The following is a 24,643-nucleotide window of genomic DNA, read 5'->3' as shown; positions in this document are numbered from 1 at the left end:
CAACACATCTCATTACCTATACCATTGATAGCTAGGTCATTTGCCTTGGGTTTATACTAAATGCAAGCAGGAATAGAGCTCTTTAGAAGTTGAAAACTAAAGCAAAAGAATGCAATATTAACTATGAAATTAAATGTGAAATTAAATTAACTATGAAAAATGCCACACCATGGCATCCCTCTTATCTGGCAGCTGGTCAATGTGTACAGTGTCACTGACCACTAGGCTTCTCTGAAGTTGATTCAGGTTCTGCTTCAGTTTCTTCTGGTGTTTCTGAAGCTTGTAAGGCAGGGTATGGAGCTCTGGTAAAAGACTTCCAGGCCATCCGCAGCGAACCTAGCAAGTTGTTCTTAAGGTCCATACTCATCCTGGTCAAGCCCTCTCTCAGTTCTGAAACATATAAATAAAGAACATTAAATGATTTACAAAGAGCTTAGGGTCCAACATAGCTGAACAGAGTGAATGATGCCCTTTGCACTGGCCAAAAGGTCTAGAATTATCAAGTTCTATGCTCGGACTTACCTAAGTGCATCCGCTTCCTGCCTTTATGATGTGGGATCAGCATTGGCTCAAATTCCACTCCTGGGACCACCATTGGTTCAATCCTATAGGCCACAGGATCAAACTACATAGGAAAAACAAGAGCTACATTTACCTCTGCTAAGCACAGTCTGGAAACTATATAACTTTTTTTTTTTTTTTTTTTTTTGAGATGAGGTCTCGCTCTGTCACCCAGGCTGGAGTGCAGTGGTGCAATCATGGCTCACTGTAGCCTTCAACTCCTAGGCTCAAGCAATCCTCCTGCCTTGACCTCCCAAAGTGCTGGGATGACAGGCATTAGTCACCATGTACAACCAGAACTATGTATCTTAAACAAGAATAATCATAAGTTCATTTAAAAAAATGTACAGTTCTGCTCCATCACTTCCAAATCAATACTATTATAAGTTGTCTCATTGCTAGACAATGGAATAGGAAAAAAAATCAACACAACAGAAAATCCTATGTTCTTTAACAATAAGCCCTGATATTTAGGTAAAACCACAATAGCTATACAATGCTTACAGGGTGATAAATATTGAAGAAACCTTTGCACGTTGGAAATCTGTAGTTGGGATCAATTCTTTTTAGTCCTCGGACAGTAAGGAACATTCCAATGGGAGATCCAAAGGCAAAGAATATCTCTGGTTTATAGATGAGCCGGGGGTATTTCACAGACACCTCAAAGGAGGAAAACAAAAGCATCTCTCATTAATAACAAAAGTTACATCTGTTTCTACCATACAAATAGCAGGCTGTAAAATGATCAAAGAGAATTAGTTACCTGCCCAATGCCAACATCCAGATAGTCACCATTTCTAGTATTACTGCTACTGCAGAACTCAGATTCTTTGGGGATGTTTGCCCCTGAAGCAGGCTGCGGGGCTGGTCTCTTAATACCCTAAAGAGTAAAAAATAGTTATGTGGAGAAGCTGGGCATGACGGCATGCACCTGTAGTCCCAGCTACTCAGGACCCTGAGGTAGGTAGGTAGGTAGGATTGTTTAAGCCCAAGAGTTCAAGTCCAACCTGGGCAACATAGTCTCTATTAAAAAAAAAAAGTATGGGGAGCTACTATATAGTAAAAGTATAGCCAAAGGATTATATAGTTTTCTACTGGTTTGAAAGGACCCTTGGGAAAGTTCTGAAATGGCAGCCAAAAATTCTAGGAAGATTTCCTCAGAAAACAAGATTAAATTATTGCCTTAAATTGTTAATTGACATTCTTAGATGCTCTAAAATGATGAAAGTTGTACATAGCCATTTCAGTAGCGTTGAAACTTTAGGCAACAATCATAAGAGAAAACAATAGCAGGGCACTGTGGGAAGATAATGCTGAGGATTGCTAGAGTTCTATGAAGTGCCGTGCCTCTGTAATCAAGGGAAGTAGGATGTCGATGGGCTGGGCCAAGAACTGAGTCTTTAAAAAGAAATAAGCCACCTGCTAAAAAGTTGGAAAAGAACTAACTACTGGCCAGGCATGGTGGCTCACGCCTGTAATCCCAGCACTTTGGGAGGCTGAGGTGGGCGGATCACTTGAGGTCAGGAGCTCAAGACCAGCCTGGCCAACATGGTGAAACCCCATACTAAAAATACAAAAATTAGCTGGGTGTGGTGTCGCGTGCCTGTAATCCCAGCTACTCAGGAAGCTGAAGCAGGAGAATCACTTGAATCCAGGAGGCAGAGGTTGCAATTGAGCCAAGATCGTGCAACTGCACTCCATCCTGGGCGACAGAGCAACACTCCGACTCAAAAAGAAAAAAACTAACTAATAAGATATGGAGAGAAATTCAGTGACCAGAAAAACTGAATGTGGAAGTACTGTTAACACAGGTAAACCTTCAGAATATTATGCTAAGTGAAAGAAGTCAGACACATGGCTCAAACGGACATTCCATTTATATGGAATGTCCAAAATAAGCAAATCTGTAGAAACAGAAAGTAGATTAGTGGTTGACAGAGGCTGGGGGCAGGGAGCAATGGGGAGTGACAGCAAATGGGTATGGGGTTTCCCTAAGGGACAATGGAAATGTGCTGAAATTGGATAGTGGTAATGGTTACATAACTCTATGAATATACTAAAAACCATTAAATTGTAAACTTTAAAAGGGTGAATTTTATGGTATGTGATGTGAAGTAGATATTGGTAAAACTCTCATGAAAAGAAAAAAGCAAAAATAAATAAATAAATAAATGGTAGGAGAATTCCAGAGGAGAGAAGACTTCTGAAGCTAATAACACTTTTAAGGATGTAAAAAAAGAAGGGCCAGGAGCGGTGCAGCACTTTGGGAGGCTGAGGCACATGGGTCATCTGAGGTCAGGAGTTCAAGACCAGCCTGGCCAACATAGTGAAACCCCGTCTCTACTAAAAATACAAAAAGTTAGCTGGGCATGGTGGTGCACACCTGGAATCCCAGCTACTCAAGAGGATGAAGCAGGAGAATTGCTTGAACCTGGAAGGTGGAGGTTGCAGTGAGCCGAGACCACCCACTATACTCCACCCCGGGCAACACAGCAAGATTTCATTTCCAGGAAAAGAAAAAAAAAAAGAATGTAAAAAAGAAAATGTGTTTAATTTCTAGAAAGAGAGCCAAAGATCGGCCAGGCGGGTGGCTCACACCTGTAATCCCAGCACTTTGGGAGGCCAAGGCGGGCAGATCACAAGGTCAGGAGTTTGAGACCAGCCTGGCCAATATGGTGAAACACCGTCTCTATTAAAAATACAAAAATTAGCCAGGCATGGTGGTGGGCGCCTGTAGTCCCAGCTACTCGAGAGGCTGAGGCAGGAGAATCGCTTGAACCTGGGAGGCAGAGGTTGCAAAGAGCTGGGATCACACCACTGCACTCCAGCCTGAGTGACAGAGCGAGACCCTGTCTCAAAAAAAAAAGAGCCAAAGATCAATTACCAAAAAACTGCTTGGCTCCCCAGAGTAAACATCCCACAAAGCACAAGGACACACTATGGACATCAAAGAATTGTTTAGTCCAACAAGCTGTATTAGGCACATACCATTGAGTTTTTTCTGGTGCTGAAATAGTTTAATATCTTCTTTCTTGGTCCTAAAGGAATTCCTATTTCCTGAAGATCTCGGTCTGTACATAAAGCCTAGGCATAGAAAATCAAGTCTTTCTTATTTCTAGACAAAATAAAATCAACCCTGTCCCCTAAGAGGAATAAGGCCTAGGCACTCTGTTGCTGCCTGTCTCTCTAGCAGTAAAACATCATAGAATAACTTCCAGAAAAAAGGACCTGTTTTATTCATGAAACAGCCTAAAAAAGAATAGAAAATATCAATACTTATAATATCAATGTTACAATAATATAGACAACATTGTTATTGTTAAAAAAAAAAAAAAACAAAAAACAGAGAAGTTGGGTATCTAAGGACTTCAGGACATAAAAATCTTCCTTGATTTCTGGCCAGGCGCGGTGGCTCACGCCTGTAATCCCAGCACTTTGGGAGGCCGAGGCGGGTGGATCACGAGGTCAGGAGATGGAGACCATGGTGAAACCCCGTCTCTACTAAAAATACAAAAAAAATTAGCCAGGCGCGGTGGCAGGCACCTGTATTCCCAGCTACACAGGAGGCTGAGGCAGGAGAATGGCGTGAACCCGGGAGGCAGAGCCTGCAGTGAGCTGAGATCGTGCCACTGCACTCCAGCCTGGGCGACAGAGCAAGACTCCGTCTCAAAAAAACAAAACAAAACAAAAAAACTTCCTTGATTTCTATACTGACTTAGATGTCACATGCCTGAGAAGGATTATACTCCTGCTGATGAACGCAAGCACTGAGAACATACAGCAAACACACAAGTATGGAACAGACTAACAATCAAGATCTCAAGTGTCACTCATCTTTTTTTTTTTTTTTTTTGAGATGGAGTCTTGCTCTGTCGCCCAGGCTGGAGTGTGGTGGCGTGATCTCAGCTCACTGCAACCTCCACCTCCTGGGTTCAAGCGATTCTCCTGCCTCAGCCTCCCAAGTAGCTGGGACTACATGTGTGTGCCACCACACCCAGCTAATTTTTGTATTTTTAGTACAGACAGGGTTTCACCATGTTGACTAGATTGGTTTCGAACTCCTGACCTCGTGATCTGCCCACCTCGGCCTCCCAAAGTGCTGGGATTACAGGCGTGAGCCACCACACCCAGCCAGCTGTCACTCATTTGATTAGGGAAGCCTTCCTGCACCTTATGAGACCAGGTTAATTCTTACAACACGGTGTACTTTTCCTACTTACTTATTGTAATTGCCATGATGTGTGTGATTATTTAACATATGTCTTCCCCAGTAAACTATAAACACTATGAGGTCAGGGATCATATGTCTTATTCACCAATCTATCCAGTACTTGGTATAGTAAGCATTTTCTAAATATCTGTTAAATGAGTGAATGTATCATAAACCAGAAAAAGGCACAACAAAAATGGAAAAAAAAAAAAAAAAACAAATAAGCTGGCTGGGCACGGTGGCTCACACATGTAATCCCAGCACTTTGGGAGGCCAAGGTGGGTGGATCACGGGGTCAGGAATTCCAGACCAGCCTGGCCAAGAGACCAGCTTGGCCAATACAGTGAAACCCCATCTCTACTAAAAATATCAAAATTAGCCAGGCGTGGTGGCGGGCACCTGTAATCCCAGCTACTCGCAAATAACAGTAGAGCTCTTGAAAGTACAACAGAAAATTAGAGTTGGAATAGCTAATGGTTATTTATTTGTTTGTTCTTGCACTCATGTTTTCTATGAGCCGTACTGGTTAGTCTGCTCCATTGCTCTATGAATATCAATATGGCCATCTGACCTTTGAACTTCCACAAAGCAAAGGTCACTTGATATGATAAAAAGCAAATAAATAATGCTAAGGAACATTAATCATAAAGTATTTATGACTAAAAAGTGTCTAAAGGGTAGGCTCTTAGTAAACACGATAAACAAAAATACTGAAAATGGCTTGGCATAAAGTTTTAAAAGATTATTTTTACCAGAGCTTCCTTATCTACTTTCTCCTTCTCAAAGATATCAAAGAATTCAGAGAGCTGAAGTTTCTTCAAATCTTCCTCTAGTGTAGGTGTATCTCCTTGATCCATTACAATATTTAGCGAATCCTAAAAATTAAATTATAAAGCTCATATTCTTGACATTCATTTAGTTTCCTTTAATACTATTTTGCAGTAAAGAAATACATAGATTTCCACAGCAATGTATCTTAACTTTAACAAATTGTCATTTATGCAAGATATAAATTAAGAGGTTCCAAGGTTTTGCAACTTCAATTGAAAATATGTTTTTAAAGAAATGAGTAAAATATTCATCATCATTAACAAACATTTGCTGAATTTTAAGGGAGCTCAGTGCTTAAGAAATTAGGAAAACAGTGCTTAAGAAATAAAACAGTCTAGGCTGGGCATGGTGGCTCACATCTGTAATCCCAGCACTTTCGGAGGCCGAGGTGGGCGGATCACAAGGTCAGGAGTTCAAGACCAGTCTGACCAACACCCTGTCTCTACTAAAGATACAAAAATTAGCCAGGTACGGTGGCATGCGCCTGTAATCCCAGCTACTGGGGAGGCTGAAGCAGGAGAATCATTTGAACCCTGGAGGCAGAGGTTGCAGTGAGCTGAGATCGTGCCACTGCATTCCAGCCTGGGTGACAGAGCAAGAGACTGTCTCAAAAAAAAAAGAAAAAAAAGAAATAGAAATAGAAATAAAATAGTCTAAGACAAAAGCTCTGCTCTGGAGGAACTCATGGTCCAACAGGAGAAATAGGTACCAAATCAATCCTACAGATGATACATGGTTATAGGAATTTTTACTAAAATAATGTTTAAACATCAAGTCCCCAATACTTTCGAACAGAGTTTCTATAAATCATATCAATTTGTAGCCAATTCATTCATTTGTTCATATGCAAACTTCATTTAGCTCAATGATTCCATAACTCTATTAACAGATCAGCAGTGCATATTTTTGAGACGGAGTCTCACTCTGTCACCCAGGCTGGAGTGCAGTGGCACGATCTCAGCTCACTGAACCTCCACCTCCCAGGTTCAAGCGATTCTCTTGCCTCAGCCTCCCAAGTAGCTGGGATTACAGGCACACACCACCATGCCCAGCTAATTTTTGTATTTTTAGTACAGATGGGGTTTCACCATGTTGGCCAAGCTGGTCTTGAACTCCTGACCTAAGGTGATCCACCAGTCTCAGCCTCTCAAAGTGCTGAGATTACAGGCATGAGCCACCGCGCCCGGCCAGTGGTGCATATTCACAAAAGAAAATAAGATAACTATGGTTTAGAGTATAACAATTATTATTTGTAGAAGCACGTTACTATCTTCCTTCTATCATCCAAGAATGACGGAGATAATTAAAAGTCTGTTAAAATGAAAATAAGTGTAAATGTAATGTCATGACATGAAACTAAACTCAGCTAAAAACAAAAAATAAGTCTAAAATCTATAAATCCTTACTAAGGAAAACTACAAGAAAACCTAGCTGAACATCTAAATTACCTTTTCACTGTCAATATCCCCCAAAGAATCTTTCTGATTTGTTAGGATATCAAACAATATAAGCGAACCTATAAGTAAAATAGAAGAAGGGACAATTTCTAAGCATTAGCACTAAATGGCTCTCTGTTATACAAAAAAGGCATAAGCCAATTACATATGTAGGCAAATCTATACAGCAAGGAGTCTTTCTTTCCAATTTACCGCCACCCTTCCAACCCCTTCCAAATTTCCTGATCACAGACCACTTCTAGACCTCTGAATTTCATACTGATAAAAGACATTGTGCTTCAAAAACAGGTGTCTTTAAAATGTGATAGTCTTCTCTGGTCACACAGAACTCATTTTGTTACCTAAACTATGACCAGCAATGGATACACCCCCTTTGAAATCAGGGTTCCTCTGTAGAAAAAGTGTGTATATTCGGTTCATTTCAGAAGCAACTGTGTCCACAATAGTCTGACAGTAGGTGGGACTATTGTAGAAGAAGACATCCAGAATTGTGTCATTGGTGAAGTGCCTGAGGCGGTTAATGCTGGGCAGGGTTATTCGCTGCAGATCTCTGAAAAAAGGAAAAATAATTTAAGCAGGAAACCTAAATACACTTAATAGCCGCTTCCAATTTTAAGCCTTCAAGCTTAAACATTTTATAACAAACAATTGTCGATTTATAGGAAAAAACAAAAAGAGGACAAAGGAACATGTGTAATGAAGCCAGAGGGATGTGATAAGCAAAATTCAGAGTATAAAAAACCCTCAAGTCAAACCCATTTCTTCCATAAATAAACTGCAAGAAAACAACAGATGTAGACAGACAGGTAAGTGGTAATCAAGAAAATAAATTAAAGAGACTTTTTTTTTCTTTCTTTTTTTTTTTTTTGAGACAGACTCTCGCTCTATTGCCCAGGCTGGAGGGCAGTGGCACGATCTCAGCTCACTGTAACCTCTGCCTCCCAGGTTCAAGCGATTCTCCTGCCCCAGCCTCCCAAATAGCTGGAATTGCAGGCATGTGCCACCATGCCCAGCTAATTTTTGTATTTTTAGTAGTGACAGGGTTTTGTCATGTTAGCCAGGCTGGTCTCAAACTCCTGACCTCAGATGATCCACCTGCCTCGGCCTCCCAAAGTGCTGGGATTACAAGCATGAGCCACCATGCCCAGCCCAAGAGAGACTTATAATAAAAGACATATCAACTAATTGCAAGGTATGGACTTTATTTGGATCCCAGTTTAAAACATGTTTGTAATTATATAAATATGTATATAAAAATTAATGTATATAATTATATAATTAATGTATATAAAAATATGTATAAAATATGTATAAAAATATAATAGACAACTGGAAATTTGAACACTGACTAGGTATTTGATGATATTAAGAAATTTTTAAGTGTGATAATAGTGTTATGGTTATACATTTTTTTAAGTCCTTTAAAATATACTGTTCAGGGCCAGGAGCGGTGGCTCACTCCTGTAATCCCAGCACTTTGGGAGGCTGAGGCGGGCAGATCACGAGGTCCAAAGTTCGAGACCAGTCTGTCCAACAGAGTGAAACCCTGTCTCTACTAAAAATACAAAAAATTAGCCGGGTGTGGTGATGTGCACCTTTACCCCAGCTACTTGGGAGGCTGAGGCAGGAGAATCACATGAACCCAGGAGGCGGAAGTTGCAGTGAGCCGAAATCGTGCCATTGCACTCCAGCCCAGGCAACAGTGCAAGACTCTGTCTCAAAAAAAACAACAAAAAAAATACTGTTCAGGCCGGCGCAGTGGCTCACACCTGTAATCCCAGCACTTTGGGAGGCTGAGGGGGGCAGATCACGAGGTCAGGAGTCCAGCCTGGCCAATATGGTGAAACCCTGTCTCTACTAAGAAATACGAAAATCAGCTGGGCATTGTGGCGCATGACTGTAGTCCCAGCCACCTGGGAGGCTGAGGCAGGAGAATTGCTAGAACCCAGGAGGCAGAAGTTGCAGTGAGCCGAGACCGTGCCACTGCACTCCAGCCTGGGTGACAGAGCGACACTCCATCTCAAAAATAAAATAAAAAATAAAATATACTGTTCAGGCCAGGCACTGTGGCTCACACCTGTAATCCCAGCACTTTAGGAGGCCAAAGCAGACAGATTGCTTGAGCCCAGGAGTTCAAAACCAGCTTGGCCAACATGGTAAAAGCCCATCTCTACAAAAAATAGAAAAATCAGCTGGATTGGGCCAGGCACGGTGGCTCACGCCTGTAATCCCAGCACTTGGGGAGGCCAAGACGGGCGGATCACCTGAGGTCAAGAGTTCAAGACCAGCCTGACCAACGTGGAGAAACCCTGTCTCTACCAAAAATACAAAATTAGCCAGGCATGGTGGCGCATGCCTGTAATCCCAGCTACTCGGGAGGCCAAGACTGGGAACTGCTTGAACCCGGGAGTCGGAGGTTGCGGTGAGCTGAGATCACGCCACTGCACTCCAGCCTGGACAAGAGCAAAACTCCATCTCAAAAAAAAAAAAAAAAGATAAAAAAATCAGCTGCAAGTGGTGCCACATGCCTGTAGTCCCAGCAGTACTTGGGAGGCTGGGGCGGGAGGATCACCTGAGCCCAAGGAGGTCCAGGCTGCAGTGAGCTGTGATCACACCACTGCACTCCAACCAAAAAAAAAAGATACAAACTGAAACATTTACAGATGAAATTACAGGATGTCTAAGATAAAAATCATATGGTGATGAAGGGGCATTAGATACGGTATGAAGATACGGTTGAGGCAGAACCAGCCATGTGTTGAGGCTTGTTAGGGCTGGGTAATCAGTATACAAGGATTCATCATATATACTACTTCTGTGAACAAAATTATCTCTAATAAAAAAAAGTTTTCTAAAAAGACAAAACAAAAAATGTAAAAGGCTTTTCCTGGAATTCTCAGCAGTAAGGTTTTTTAATTACAGGTCAAACGATAAAGAGATCAGCTCCCTCTCTCAATGCACAATTTCTAAAAGCAGAAAAAGGTGTGAGTGCCAGGTGCCAAAAGCAAACAGAATTCATATCTGGCAGAGGAAGACCACACTGACAAAATCTAACATCCAGTTAAAGGTTTCTTAAAATTCCCAGAAAGATTCCTCAAATATTCAACCACTTCTGCAATTTATAAGGGCTATGTGCCCTTAGTAACCTCTTAGCATCTGCTCAAATATTGAAGAATCCGGACCCCACCACAGTGTTTGGCAAACGGAATATACCCAAATCACGGGGTACTGAGAACTGAGACACAGAATCAGAAAAGCCATTTCTGAGACCAGCATGGAAACAATGCTGACTACTTCCTGCATCTCCTGGTTCTATTCTAGAACTAAATTAGAAACACGCTACTTGCTGGAGAGCCCCATAGCTAGATATCCTCAATTTAAGCAACACTCTCTGTCATTACCATAAAATTTGCAAACAAAACTAATGGTCTTGTACCTTAAGAAAGCCATCACTTAAAAGTCACTGTACCAATTATACCTCAAGTTTTAAATGCTAGTAGTTTAATGTTTGAGAAATCCCCCCTTTTTTCTAAATTTGGACAAATATTATTTAAATATAATAACAAAAGGAACAACAAAATACTTTGTACATCTTGGGGTACGGCTAGCTTTTGACATCTGAAGATGGAAATGGTTATACACTATGGGAAGATAGCAATATTTGGCTTTAATGCTAAAGATACAATGAAGCTGTAACAGTAAATACTAGTGAGCCAGTAAAACATACTGAAGATACACACAGCTCTCCACTCCTAACCAGGGCTAATTAAACCAAGGGACTGATCAGCATTTAATAGCATATCTCTAAGAAATTTTAAATATTCAGTCAGCTATAGCATAAAAACGTCCCCAAGCATAGCAATGATCAAAAAATATAATCACAGCTAACAACTCAAAGGTATTAAGTATTACTCACACATCCACACCAGTAGAATGCAAAGGACTGTGCCAGTTGACTGGAAGAAATTCTACCCTCCCAATCTGCTGATTTTCTTGGGCTTTCTTAAAATGTGTCTGTAGCAAGTTCAAGGAAACACTGCGAAAATCATTAACTGGAAAAGAAAATTAACTTATGCATCAACAATGAAGTAACAAATCTGTAGAATCTGGATGCAACAAATCATGTAATTATACTCTAACTACATTTGCACAGAACACATACTGACTTCCGTCAAAAATAAAGTGGTATTCAGGAAAAATTATGAATGCATATAGGAAAAGATGTTTCTTTAATAACTTTTTTTTTTTGAGATGGAGTACTGCTCTGTAACCCAAGCTGGAGTGCAGTGGCGAGATCTCACCTCACTGCAGCCTCCACCTCACTGGTTTAAGCAATTCTCCTGCCTCAGCCTCTTGAGGATCTGGGATTACAGGCACATACCACCATGCCCAGCTAATTTTTGTATTTTTAGTACAGATGGGGTTTTGTCCTGTTGGCCAGGCTGGTCCTGAACTCCTGACTTTAGGTGATCTGCCTGCCTTGGCCCCCCAAAGTGCTGGGATTACAGGTGTGAGCCACCGTGCCTGGCCTAACAACTTGCTTTTACCATACAAAATATTTCATCAAAAGAAGGCTAACTTCAGGCCAGGAGCAGTGGCTCATGCCTGTAATCCCAGCACTTTGGGGGGCCAAGGCAGGTGGATTGTATGAGGCCAGGAGTTCAAGACCAGCCTGGCCAATATGGTGAAACCCCATCTACTAAAAATACAAAAATTAGCCAGGCATGGTGGTGTGCGCCTGTAATCCCAGCTACTCAGGAGGCTGAGGCAGGATAATCACTTGAACCCGGGAGGCAGAAGTTGCAGTGAGCTGAGTTTACGCCACTACACTCCAGCCTGGGCAACAGAGCAAAACTCTGTCTCAGGAAAGAAAATAATATATTTAAAAACAAAAAAAAAAGGAAAAGGAAAAAAAAAGAAAGCTAAACTTCAAAACGTCGGCGTCACAAGAACTGTTTCATTTTTTTTTTTAATCACATGACAATATAACAACAGTCTTGCAGTTGAATTCCTACCCTAACTTTCTGGTACTTATAAACAAGCACCACCCAATACTTTAAAGAAAAAAAAATACACCGTTGTTTGAAATTCATATCACATCAGTCTCAACCTTCCACAATACAATTCTAGTTTATGTTTAGAACCATTAGCCAGTTAGAATAAGACACCCTAATTGGAACAATTAAACTTTGAATACTATCAGGTTTTAGAGGACACCTTTTTTTTTTTTTTTTTTTTTTGAGGTCTCACTCTGTTGCCTAGGCTGGAGTGCAGTGGCCGGATCTCGGCTCACTGCAACCTCTGCCCTCCGAGTTTAAGTGATTCTCTTGCCTCAGCCTCCCGAGTAGCTGGGATTACAGGCGCCTGCCACTGCGCCCGGCTAATTTTTGTATTTTTAGTAGAGACAGCGTTTCACAATCTTGGCCAGGCTGGTCTTGAACTCGTGACCTCATGATCCACCTGCCTTGGCCTCCCAAAGTGCTGGGATTACAGGCGTGAGCCACCGCACCCAGCCTAGAGGACACCTTTCAAAATCTAGTTATACTAACGACTTAAATCCTCCAATTACAATATCAAAGGTTTATCACAGTATGAATTACAAAAATGATTGATGCTTCTGTTATTCATTAAACTCTATCATCTTTATGGTTCCCTGTAAATTTGAAATAGTTAGAAATAGGACCACCACATCATAAAACACAATTTTATAGGGATTAACTGCTTGTTCATTTGAGACTATTACAATAGTTAAGAGTATAAACTATTAGACTCAGGAATTTCCTAGCACTTCAGGTCTAAGCTGAGAAGCTTTACTACCTTGCCACCTGTCTTTAACTCTCCAAATCTTCTTATGCAGCTAAGACAATAGACCAAAGACAAGGCTTTATCTCAGCTCACAAGAGCACTGATTAATATTCTCTCACATGCTTTGCAAACCTACCACACTGTACAATGCTTCGAAAGCGGAGATCACAAGCTGGTCCAATCCCATGGACTACAAAAACCAAGTGATCTATTTGTAAAGGTTCTCCTATAAATGAAATTAAAAAGAAAATTATTCTGTATAATTAGTCATGTATTCTAATATCATTCATCATGAAAAGGTTATAAATATGAGCAAGTTAAAAGATGAACAGATAATTTAAAAGATACAAAATAGTCCTTTAAGTACCTAGCAAAAATACACTGATTTTACTTGGTTTCTAATTTATCTTGAAATAAGTCTGTAAAATTTTTTTCAGGATTTTTTTCTTTTTTTTCTGATCTCTGAAAAAGAAAACTCGGCTGGGCGCGGTGGCTCACGGCTGTAATCCCAGCACTTCGGGAGGCCAAGGCAGGTAGATCACGAGGTCAGGACTTCGAGACCAGCCTGACCAACACGGTGAAACTTCATCTCTACTAAAAATACAAAATTAGCCCGGTGTGGTGGCGCATGCCTGTAATCCCAGCTACTCGCGAGGCTGAGGCAGAAGAATCACTTGAACCCTGGAGGTGGCAGAGGTTGCAGTGAGCCGAGATCACACCACTGCACTCCAGCCTGGGTGACAGAGCAAGACTCTGTCTCCAAAAAAAAAAAAAACTCTTTTTTTTTTTTTTTTTAATTATGGTTTTTTTTTTTGTTTGTGACAGAGTCTCGCTCTGTCACCCAGGCTGGAGTGCAGTGGCACGATCTCGGCTCACTGCAACCTCTGCCTCCCGGGTTTAAGTGATTCTCCTGCCTCAGCCTCCCGAGTAGTTGGGACTACACGCACACGCCACCACACCTGGCTAATTTTTTGTAGTTTTAGTAGAGACAGGGTGTTTCACCGTGTTAGCCAGAATGGTCTCGACCTCCTGACCCGCCCGCCTCAGCCTCCCAAAGTGCTGAGATTACAGCCGTGAGCCAACACACTTGGCCTTTTTTCAGGTTTTAAAAACTTTTTTTTTTTTTTTTGAGGCAGAGTCTCCCTCTGTCGCCTAGGCTGGAGTGCAGTGGCATGATAAACACTCATTCCAGCCTCAACCTTCTGGGCTCGAGTGATCCTCCTGCCTCAGCCTCCAAAGTAGCTGAGACTACAGATGTGTGCTACCATGCCCAGTTAATTTTTGTATTTTTTGTACAGACGGGGTTTCGCCATATTGCCCAGGCTGGTCTCGAACTCCTGGGCTCAAGTGATCCTTCCACCTTGGCCTCCCCAAGTGCTGGGATTACAGGCATGAGCTACCACGCGCAGCCAGGTTTTTAAAACTTTTTATTTTTAAATAACTAGAAATGTACAGAAAACTGGAAAGCATAGTACAGACACTCCCACATACTTTTTACAGAGATTCAACTTTTTAACAATTACATTTGCTTTATGATTCTGTGTGTGTGTACACACACACACACATTTATTTTTCTGAATCATTAGAAAGCAGACTACATACATCATCAGGTTGCATGCACCATACCTCTTTAACCCTTTAATACCATAATGTGTATTTCCTAAGTATATTATCTCACATAACCATAATACAGTTATTGAATCCAGGCAACTGAACACTGATAAAATACTTTTATCTAATATTTCATTTTTATCAATGTTTGGTATGTTTTTAAAGCCTGAAATTTTAAACTCATCTTTTTAAATTACAGTAAAGCTAGGATTTTGTCCAAGAGACAAGAAAAAAGGAATATTATAATCCAATTAAATATATTATAAAACCATAAGTGACCCTACCTAGATAGCAGTGCATAATCAGGTCCTGCTGAAAAACAGTTTTCCTTAGTTGAAAATCTTCAAGGACAAGGAGTTATTACCAGGTATAAATTTCTAGTCAAGTAGGTGGAATCACACTTCTTGGAATTAGGACTAAATCAGTTCATCTGTACTTAGTGACTTCCTGGATAGTATTGCCAAATTTTACCCATCCTACCATATGTTTTAAAAGATATTTTTACATCTATTAAGATTCTTAGTAGACGAAGTGATGCTAATCTCAACTTGGAATAAACCCATATGATTAAAGATGATTTTTAAGCCTTGAGGTAATCTAAATCCACAGAAAAAGGTCACAATTTAAGGAGTAAACAAATACATCCAAAGGTAAGAAAAAATAAATGATTAACATTACCACAATGAATGTCAACAGAGATGTTCTCAACTCCTCTCTTCACAGTTCTTGGTCGACCCTGCTCCGTGGGTGTTGAACCCCAATCATCAGACCCTGCAACTGGCTGGTAATGCACCATAAGCTTAAACAGAACAGATCAGAGCAATAAAAATATTCTGCAATACAATCATCTCTATACAATGCAGTTTTAAGTGTAGAATCATGTCTTTCAAACCACACAGTAAAATCTGAACTGGAGTTTTGATATACAACTCGTATGGCTTGAAATGAGAACCGTGAAAATATATTAGGCTAACAGATCTGTCAATAGTCCCTTTCTACATGGAAGACATGCTCACATAATATGTCAGTGATTTTCTTATTCTACAGTGGCATAATTTTCCATAAGAAAATTATTTTGTATAAGCTGAGTTGGGTAAATAACAGTAGTGGCTACAAGTTTTTAAGTTTCATAACTGTGAATTCAATATAAAATTTGACAAAGGTTATCCTACAGAGTGCTTAGCAAAAGAAACCAATTGAGTTCTCCCTAATAGCGCAATTAACTTTTTATCCCAACAAGAGAAATGCTTTGTTTTACCTTTGGATTGTGTAAAATAATAATTTCTCTGTTGGGAGATTCCAGTTTCTTTTTCCATTCATCCAAAGTTACAGCAAGCATGTAAGTTTCCTTAAAAGAAAACACATTTCATTAGAGTTCTCTAGTAGCTTTCCTATTAAAACTGAACCTATTAACAAGAATACTATGTATTAATGAGTTTCAATAAGAATATCCTACTCCAATTTATCAAATTTATTTTTAAATCTTTTTGTTGTTGTTGTTGTTTGTTTTGTTTTGTTTGTCTTACTCTGTCGCCCAGGCTGGGTTGCAGTGGCACAATCTCGGCTCACTGCAACCTCCGCCCCCCAGGTTCAAGCAGTTCTCTTGCCTCAGTCTCCCAAGTAGCTGGGATTACAGGCACCCGCCACCACACTCAGCTAACTTTTGTATTTTTAGTAGATATGGGGTTTGGCCATAATGGCTAGGCTGGTCTCAAACTCCTGACCTCAGGTGATCTGCCTGCCTCGGCCTCCCAAAGTGCTGGGATTACAAGCATGAGCCACAGCACCCAGCCTATTTTTAAATTATTTTGAAATTACAACAGATAGTAGCACCAGGACAAAGGGGGAAAAATACTCCTAATTCCATCATCTACGCTAGATAATTAGTGTTCACATTTTAATATATTAATATTAATGTTCTAGACCAGGTGTGGTGGCTCATGCCTGTAATCACAATACTTTGGGAGGCCAAGGCAGGAAGATCACCTGAGGTCTGGCATTCGAGACCAGCCTGGCCAACACGGCAAAACCCCATTTTTACTAAAAATACAAAAATTAGCCGGTGTGAGCCGGGCGCGGTGGCTCACGCCTATAATCCCAGCACTTTGGAAGGCCAAGGCGGGTGGATCACCTGAGGTTGGGAGTTCGAGACCAGCCTGACCAACATGAAGAAATCCCATCCCATCTCTACTAAAAATACAAAATTAGCCAGGCCTTGTGGCACATGCCTGTAATCCCAGCTACTCGGGAGGCTGAGGCAGGAGAATCGCTTGAACCCAGGAGGCAGAGGTTGCAGTGAGCTGAGATCGCGCCACTACACTACAGCCTGGGAAACAAGAGTGGAACTCCGTCTCAAAAAAAAAAATTAGCCAGTGTGGTGGGGCACGCTTGTAATCCCAGCTACTTAGGAGGGTGAGGCAGGAAAAGTGCTTGAACCCAGGATGCAGAGGTTGCAGTGAGCCGAGATCGCACCACTGGACTCCAGCCTGGGCAACAGAGTGAGACTCTGTCTCAAAAACAAAAACAAAAACAAAAAAAAAGCAAAAAAAAAAAAAACAAGAAAAAGGCTGGGCGTGGTGGCTCACGCCTGTAATCCCAGCACTTTGGGAGGCCGAGGCGGGCGGATCACGAGGTCAGGAGCTTGAGACCATCCTGGCTAACACGGTGAAACCCCGTCTCTACTAAAAATACAAAAAATTAGCTGGGCGTGGTGGCGGGCGCCTGTAGTCCCAGCTACTTGGGAGGCTGAGACAGGAGAATGGCAAGAACCCAGGAGGCGGAGCTTGCAATGAGCCAAGATCGTGCCACCGCACTCCAGCCTGGGAAACAGAACGACACTCTTGTTTCAACAACAACAAAAAAATACTAACGCTCTACTCCAATTTAAAGAAAAATTTCAGTTTTCAGAGCAAGAAAAATAAAAGCTAAAAAAGATCAATCCTGTGACCATAGCATAATACAGTTTGCATTTGTATTTGTGTGTGTGTGTGTGTGTGTGTGTGTGTGTGTGTGTGTGCGTGTACTTTTTTTTGTAGTGGTGGGGTCTTGCTTTGTTGCCCAGGCTGTTCTCAAATTCCTGGACTCAAGTCATCCTCCTGCCTTGGCCTCACAATGTGCTGGGATTACAGGTGAGAGCCACTGTGCCCACCAGTATTTTTTTTTTTTTTTTGAGATGGAGTTTTGCTCGTTGCCCAGGCTGTAGTTCAATGGTGCGATCTCCACTCACCACAACCTCCACCTCCCGGGTTCAAGCAATTCTCTTGCCTCAGCCTTCCAAGTAGCTGGGATTACAGGCATGCACCACCGTGCCCAGCTAATTTTGTATTTTTAGTAGAGACGAGGTTTCTCCATGTTGGTCAGGCTGGTCTCAAACTCCCAACCTCAGGTGATCCGCCCACCTCAGCCCCCCAAACTGCTGGGATTACAGGCGTGAGCCACCAGGCCCGGAGTATTTTTTTCTTTTTTTACACCTTAAAACACCACAACCATTTCCATCGTATTTTAAAATCTGAAAAAGGCCAAGCACAGTAGCTCACACCTGTAATCCCAGCACTTTGGGAGGCCGAGGCCAGCAGATCATTTGAGGTCAGGAGTTCGAGACAAGCCTAGCCAACATGGTGAAACCCCATCTCTAATAAAAATCAGTAGGAACAACTCTCTCATTACAATCTTCTCCTTTCAAGGATTGAAAAGGGGAAAAGAAGTACATATTTCAAAATAAATCTCCCAACATACAATTCTGAGTTATACTCTAAATAATGTTATGAAACACATGAATGAACAGTTCCTACTTGGCTAAACACCAAACAAAATGGAATCTAATTCATATCTTTTTCACTACCTACTTTACAAACCGTCAAACCATTCCTGATTTTAATGAAACATGAAAAAAAAAATACTACCCAAACAGTTTTGTTCTTTTTCTGAAGAAAGATAGCAGTGCCCCTTAAAAAAAAATTAGCCAGGTGTGGTGGCGGCCACCTGTAATCCCAGCTACTTGGGAGGCTGAGGCATGAGAATCACTTGAACCGGGGAGGTGGAGGTTGCAGTGAGCCAAGATCGCACCACTGCACTCCAGCCTGGGCAACAGAGCGAGACTCCGTCTCAAAAAAAAAAAAAAAATCTGAAAATAAGACTACTTTATCCTGAAACTTGCTTGTAAATAGAAATGCTTTATTATGTTTTATAATGTGATGCAGACAGAACCAAAGTCTTTCTGGAAATTTCACAAAATAAATTACAAAGGAAAGAAAAGATTATTAAATAAGAGACAGAAAGAATAGGTAAAAAAAGAGTCAAAAGAATACCTCTAAAACTTGGCTGAAGCTCTCCGAGTAGGGAACATACTTATTGTCTTTGTCCCCCTTGTAAAACCACGTACATCGTCTCACTTCTGATGCCAGTTCATCCCAGTATACAGCATACCGCATCCTCTCCCCCAAATGAACATCATATCTGCCCCCATCAGTAGGAACAACTCTCCCATTACAACCTTTTCCTTTCAAGGATTGAAAAGGGGAAAAGAAGTACATATTTCAAAATAAATCTCCCAACATACAATTCTCAGTTATACTCTAAATAATGTTATGAAACACATGAATGAAAAGTTCCTACTTGACTAAACACCAAACAAAATGGAATTTAATTCATATCTTTTTCACTACCTACTTTACAAACCGTCAAAACCATTCCTGATTTTAATGAAACATGAAAAAAATACTACCCAAACAGTTTTGTTCTTTTTCTGAGGAAAGATAGCAGTGCCCCTTAAAAAAAATTATATAATGTGATTTTTCTGAATTTGCTTGAGGAACCATAAGGTAAATTAATAACCATCATGATGATTCAGTGTAAATAGAATCATTCTTGTTTTATAAAAGAAGAAAAGACAAGTGACAAGTTAGAGAGTTCATTCTTCTGCACCCCACTCTATACATACTTTTTTCTTTTCTTTTCTTTTTTCTTTTTTTTTGAGACAAGTCTCACTCTATCACCCAGGCTGGAGTCCAGTGGCACAATCTTGGCTCACTGCAACCTCCGCCTCCCGGGTTTGAGCAATTCTCCTGCCTCAGCCTCCCAGGTAGCTGAGACTACAGGCACAAACCCCGCCGCCCAGCTAATTTTTGTATTTTTAGTAGAGAAGGGGTTTCACCATGCTGGCCAGGCTAATCTCAAACTCTGACCTCAAGTGATCTGCTCGCCTTGGCCTCCCAAAGTGCTGGGATTACAGGTGTGAGCCACTGTGCCCAGCCTTACACATTCTTTATAAAACAAAGTAAAACATAAGCTAGAACATTAAAGATATTACTGGGGGGCTGGGCACAGGGTGTAACACGCCTGTAATCCCAGCACTTTGGGAGGCCCAGTCAGAAAGATTGCTTGAACCTAGGAGTTCAAGACCAGCCTAGACAATATAATTAGGACCCCAACTCTAAGGAAAAAAAAATTATTGGGTAACTATGCAGAAATAATGATAGATACTGTTTTCAAAATACAGACCAAATTCTTGAATATTATTGATTGGCTAGGTATTAGTGCAGAAGTTCTATATAAAATGCTGTAAGAAATTATGTAACTGGAAAAATCTAAAATTTGGTTTTCATAGCACTCACTATAAGGACCATTATATTATAGTTTGAAGAGGGGAGAGTCTTTGTCTATTCCAAGTCATAATTTTCACCTACCAGAGCTATATGCCTCTTCCAGCTGCTGTGAATCCTCAGAGTTGAAAGGAATCCATGTCTCCTTAGAATCTATTATCTTACAATAAAACCAATGGGGAGAAACTGGTTCATACAAGCTGCCAGCATCCATGTCTATTAGCTCAAAGGAACTACATGAGTTTGGTGACGGAGATGGATCTGACTGGGACAACTGCTCCTGTTGTGACTGCACTGATGACATTTCGCTCTCTAAAGACAAAAGAAAACTATCAGGAAAATGATCTTAACTGTGTAACTGTTCGCACACGCACAAAACTAATCATTTTATGGACCCATTTCTGCAACAACAACAACAAAATCTACATAATTTAAAAGACAAATAACATAAATTAGCAACTGGATGGGTGGAAGCTTTAAATAAAATGCTTTTATTAGATCAACCATTGCACAGAGTTCTCAATTCTCTCAGAAAACTGGGTAATTTTACTCAGTCCATAAGTTATAAAACAAACCCAGAATCACAGGACCACATGCTCGAAACTAGATTGCAACAAAAACATTTTACCCTAATTTCCAATCTAAATGTAGTTAAAGGCAGAAAATTTACTCCAAGTCAGCTGGGTCATGCCCTGTCCTAGTAACGCCAAGGTTTTGGGCTCCAGGCCCCTACCATTACACAACTAATGGAATCTTAAAATACAAAAAATAAAACTGTTCGCTTAGGAACCAATCATTTTTGATGGATCCTTGAAGTCGCTTAATGGGTGGTGGTACAAATTGGGAAAAGACGAAACCTCGCCTGGGGCCACGGTGCGCACACGCACGCCCACTCCCATAGCCAGAATCTCAGATGAAAGGTAAGCGACCTCAAAAGCCTCCTCCCGCAGAGGCGGCTCTGACCAGCTGTTTCTACCTCTCCAACACTCCTTCCACTCGGCAACGATCAGCGCCGCAGGCACCAGAAGGACACTTCTAAGCTGCCTCGTAGGGCGGGGGGCAGGAGGGCATCTCGCGCGGGCCCGACGGGACGGCAGACGCCGGCTTTCGGCTCCATTGTCCTTTTCCCCACACAGACTTACCTCAGCCACCCTGGCGCGCCCCTGGCCCCCGCGACCCTAGGCCCTGGCGCCCCACTCCGGGCCCTCGGAGCTCGGGCTCAGGTCGTCCGCCCGCAACCCCGCGACAGCAGCAGGGCAGCCAGTGCAGACCACAGGGTTCACAGGGTGCCCAGGGTTCCCCCAGGCTCGGGGCTTCCCGGGAGCCGAGGTTCCCCCGCCCCGCATCCCGGCCCCGCAGCGCTGCGCCGCCCACCTGCACCCAGCCGGGCCTCCCTCGGTCCAGCCGCCCGCCCGACGCGGTCTCACCTGGCGGCCCCGCCACTCCTCAGGCTCTCCTGCCCTCCCTGAGGAGGACACTGCATGGCCCGGCCGCGGCCTTTACCCCAGCCCGGGCGGGGCGCGGCGGAGCAGGGCGGAACCTGCAGCCCCGCCAGGCTCGCGCCGAACACCAGGCGCCACGGCGCTCCCAGTGGGCGAGTAGCGGGCACGGATGCCGAGCGAAAAGCTGAGGCGGCGGGGAGCGCGGCGCGCGACCGCGGGTGGGGCTTGCAGGGCCGCAGGGCACGGGCGGCAGGGCACGGGCGGCAAGTGTCGCGAGAGGTGGGGGGAGTCGCGCGAGACGTGGCTCCTGCGGGCAGGGAGCTGCAGCGCCGGGCGGCGGGCTGCTGGCTGCTGAGGTCTAACAGTAGGGGAGAGTTTCGAGTGTCCGTGGCGGAAGGGGCTTCGAGATCAGTTTCTAGTATCCGTGACGGCAGGGGCTTCAAGATCAGTTTCGAGTGTCCGTGGCGGAAGAGGCTTCAAGGCGGCCCCTCACGTACGGGGCGGGAAAGTCGGAATGATCCTCGGGATACGCTGCAGACCCTACTAGTGCGCCAGGAGCAGCGCGGTGATCACCGGACGCAGGGACTGCGCGGCCCCGGGATTAGCGGAGTAGGGCGGAGGGCGCAGCCCAGCCGCCCCGCTCCTGGCCTCTGTTTCTGGGTGCTGAGAACGGGTGTCACTAGCATTTGCCAGGAAAAAAGGCTTTGGCCCGTCCTCCGTGCATTTATTATGATTTAGAGGTTACCAAAAAGGTATCCCTAAAAAATGTAGAGGTGTCGGGCGTGGTGTCAGCGCCTGGGTCTGAGCTACTCAGGAGGCTGAGGCTGAAGGAGCGCCCCAGCCCATTGGTGCCAGCTGCATGAGCCCAGATGGCGCCAGTGCACTCCAGCCTGGGTAACACTGCGACACTAGTCTCTAAACAAACAATAAAATTAATAATTTTGTTTTGTTTTGTTTTGTAGAGGCAACCTTAACAGGATTTAAAAGATGCCAGGGAGGTTGGAGATGAGATACTGCTGTCCAAACAGGAAGACATAACTGAGGTGAAAAGTTGAAAGGGGCTGGACGCAGTGGCTCACGCCTGTAATCCCAACACTTTGGGAGGCCAGGAGTTCAAGACCAGCCTGGCCAACATGGTGAAACGCCATCTCTACTAAAAATATAAAAATTAGCCGGGGGTGGTGGCTCGCGCCTGTAATTCCAGCTGCTTGGGAGGCTGAGGTGGGAGGATCACTTGAACCCGGGAGGCGGAGGTTGCAGTGAGCCAAGATCGCAGCCACTGCACTCCAGCCTGGGCAACAGAGGGAGACTCCATCTCAAAAAAAGAAAAAAAGAGAAATTTCCCGCAGTCATGAGGTCGAGTACAGGCCCTGCCCGACTCTCCTTAGTATTTCATTTTAATACCTTTTGGTATTTAAAAAGATATTTTCCTATATTCTAACTAGATTATAGGGCATTTTTTTTTTCAGTTTTTGTGTTTTTGGTTTTTGGTTGTTTTTTTTTTTTTTTTTTTTTTTTTTTTGAGACGGAGTCTCACTATGTCACCCGGCTGGAGTGCAGTAGCACGATCTCGGCTCACTGCAACCTCCGCCTCCCAGATTCAAGCGATTCTCCTGCCTCAGCCTCCGGAATAGCTGGGATTATAGGCATGCGCCACCGCGCCCAGCTAATTTTTGTATTTTTAGTAGAGACGGGGTTTCACCATGTTGGCCAGGATGATCTTGATCTCTTGACCTCGTGATCCACCCGCCTCGGCCTCCCAAAGTGCTGGGATTACAGGCGTGAGCCACCTTGCCCGGCCTATTTCAGTTTTGTTATTTCTTCACAAACAGAAAAAGAAAACAATTTTTAATAACACATTTATTCTCTTTGCAAATTAACAGCCACACACAAATATCCCCAAGTTAACACCTTCCCTTCAAATTTATTACACTTAGAATAGCTTCTGCAAGGCCGGGCACAGCGGCTCACGCCTGTTAATCTCAGCACTTTGGGAGGCCCAGGCAGGCCGATTTAGCAAGGGGTGGAGCTAAAATCACGAACCCACACAGTGTGACTTCAGAGCCTGCACCTAAGTAACTTGTCTAAAATCAGTCAGGTAAGTGACAGAACTGGAACTTGAATTTAGGTTTTCTATCTTCAAATCCTGTTGTAGCCTCTATACCAGCTGTTCTCAAATTTGGAGGGCTGTCTCAAAAAAAAGTGGATTGCAATGTGCAGTTTGAAAATATATCAGTAAACTTTACATATTCTGATACTATTAAAATCCATTTTTCTGTCTTGCACTTTGTTTTATTTTTGTTGTTTTGAGTAAAGTGAAAGCAAGTTTATTAAGAAAGTAAAGGAATAAAAGAATGGCTACTCCATAGGCAAAGCAGCCTATCTCGCACTTTGAATGGATCTCTTACCCATGTGTGACTTAAGGCATGTATTGTTCGTTTGGGAAAATATCAGTTCACTGATCTATGTAGATCTTCCAAATGTTAATATATTTTATTATACAAGTTTTTTAAAATTACCGATCTCATCAGAAAAGTCTTTAATATTGGGAAGCTGTCAAGCTCAGAGTAGCAGGTACAAGTTTTCCAATATTCTGCTTTTTTCTTAAAAGGTCAAATTTTATCATTGGCAACAAATGATAAATTGTGTTCCTTGAAGTGACAAGTCTCCTTTGTTTTCAAATAAATTTCTGCTAAATACTTACATACAAATAGCCATAGTTTGTCCCTTATACTTTCAAATAAAAATGATGTTGCATGAAAAAAGAGCATCTAGTTCAGCTTCCAATTCAAATAGTCACTCAAGTTCTTTTTCTTCAAGACACCACCATCTTACTTTTGGTATGCAACAAAATGGTTTTATGGGCCACCGTGACTCATGCTGTAATCAAGCACTTTGGGAGGCTGAAGCTGGCGGATTGCATGAGTCCAGAAGTTTGAGACCATCCTGAGCAACATGACGAAACCCACCTCTAAAAAAAAAAAAAAAAAAATTAGCTGAGCATGGTGGCACAGACCTATAGTCACAACTACTCAGATGGCTGAGGCGGGAGAATGGCTTGAGCCCAGGAAGGGGAGGTTGCAGTGAGCCGTAATCACTATATCTGGTTAATTTTTTAATTTTTCT

At 42.6% G+C, this 24,643-nt stretch overlaps 1 protein-coding gene across 4 annotated transcripts in view; it reads right to left on the bottom strand.

The window, feature by feature from the left end:
* The window catches only part of DDHD2 (DDHD domain containing 2), a 31,079-nt gene extending 9,437 nt beyond the window's left edge, over nucleotides 1-21,642 (bottom strand). For 2 of the 4 annotated variants that reach the window (XM_034965956.3, XM_034965955.3), the window contains exons 1-15: nucleotides 21,503-21,642; nucleotides 20,160-20,387; nucleotides 18,783-18,973; nucleotides 15,734-15,823; nucleotides 15,154-15,274; nucleotides 13,001-13,090; nucleotides 10,976-11,111; nucleotides 7,401-7,609; nucleotides 7,051-7,118; nucleotides 5,524-5,646; nucleotides 3,550-3,645; nucleotides 1,325-1,441; nucleotides 1,066-1,221; nucleotides 523-625; nucleotides 220-390 (exon numbers count right to left, since the gene is read on the bottom strand). In XM_034965956.3, coding sequence (XP_034821847.3) covers nucleotides 220-390; nucleotides 523-625; nucleotides 1,066-1,221; nucleotides 1,325-1,441; nucleotides 3,550-3,645; nucleotides 5,524-5,646; nucleotides 7,051-7,118; nucleotides 7,401-7,609; nucleotides 10,976-11,111; nucleotides 13,001-13,090; nucleotides 15,154-15,274; nucleotides 15,734-15,823; nucleotides 18,783-18,973; nucleotides 20,160-20,379 — 1,891 coding nt within the window. In that variant the 5' untranslated portion in view covers nucleotides 20,380-20,387; nucleotides 21,503-21,642. The remainder of the gene's footprint in view (nucleotides 1-219; nucleotides 391-522; nucleotides 626-1,065; nucleotides 1,222-1,324; nucleotides 1,442-3,549; nucleotides 3,646-5,523; nucleotides 5,647-7,050; nucleotides 7,119-7,400; nucleotides 7,610-10,975; nucleotides 11,112-13,000; nucleotides 13,091-15,153; nucleotides 15,275-15,733; nucleotides 15,824-18,782; nucleotides 18,974-20,159; nucleotides 20,388-21,502) is intronic. The other 2 variants (XM_055116464.2, XM_034965957.3) reach the window with 1 other exon arrangement.
* Nucleotides 21,643-24,643: the final 3,001 nt, after the last annotated feature.

This window comes from Pan paniscus, chromosome 7 (genome assembly GCF_029289425.2).
Source record: "Pan paniscus chromosome 7, NHGRI_mPanPan1-v2.0_pri, whole genome shotgun sequence".
Taxonomy (NCBI): Eukaryota; Metazoa; Chordata; class Mammalia; order Primates; family Hominidae; genus Pan; species Pan paniscus.
Note: the sequence above shows the minus strand (reverse complement) of the source record. Positions and strands in the feature narration are given on the sequence as shown.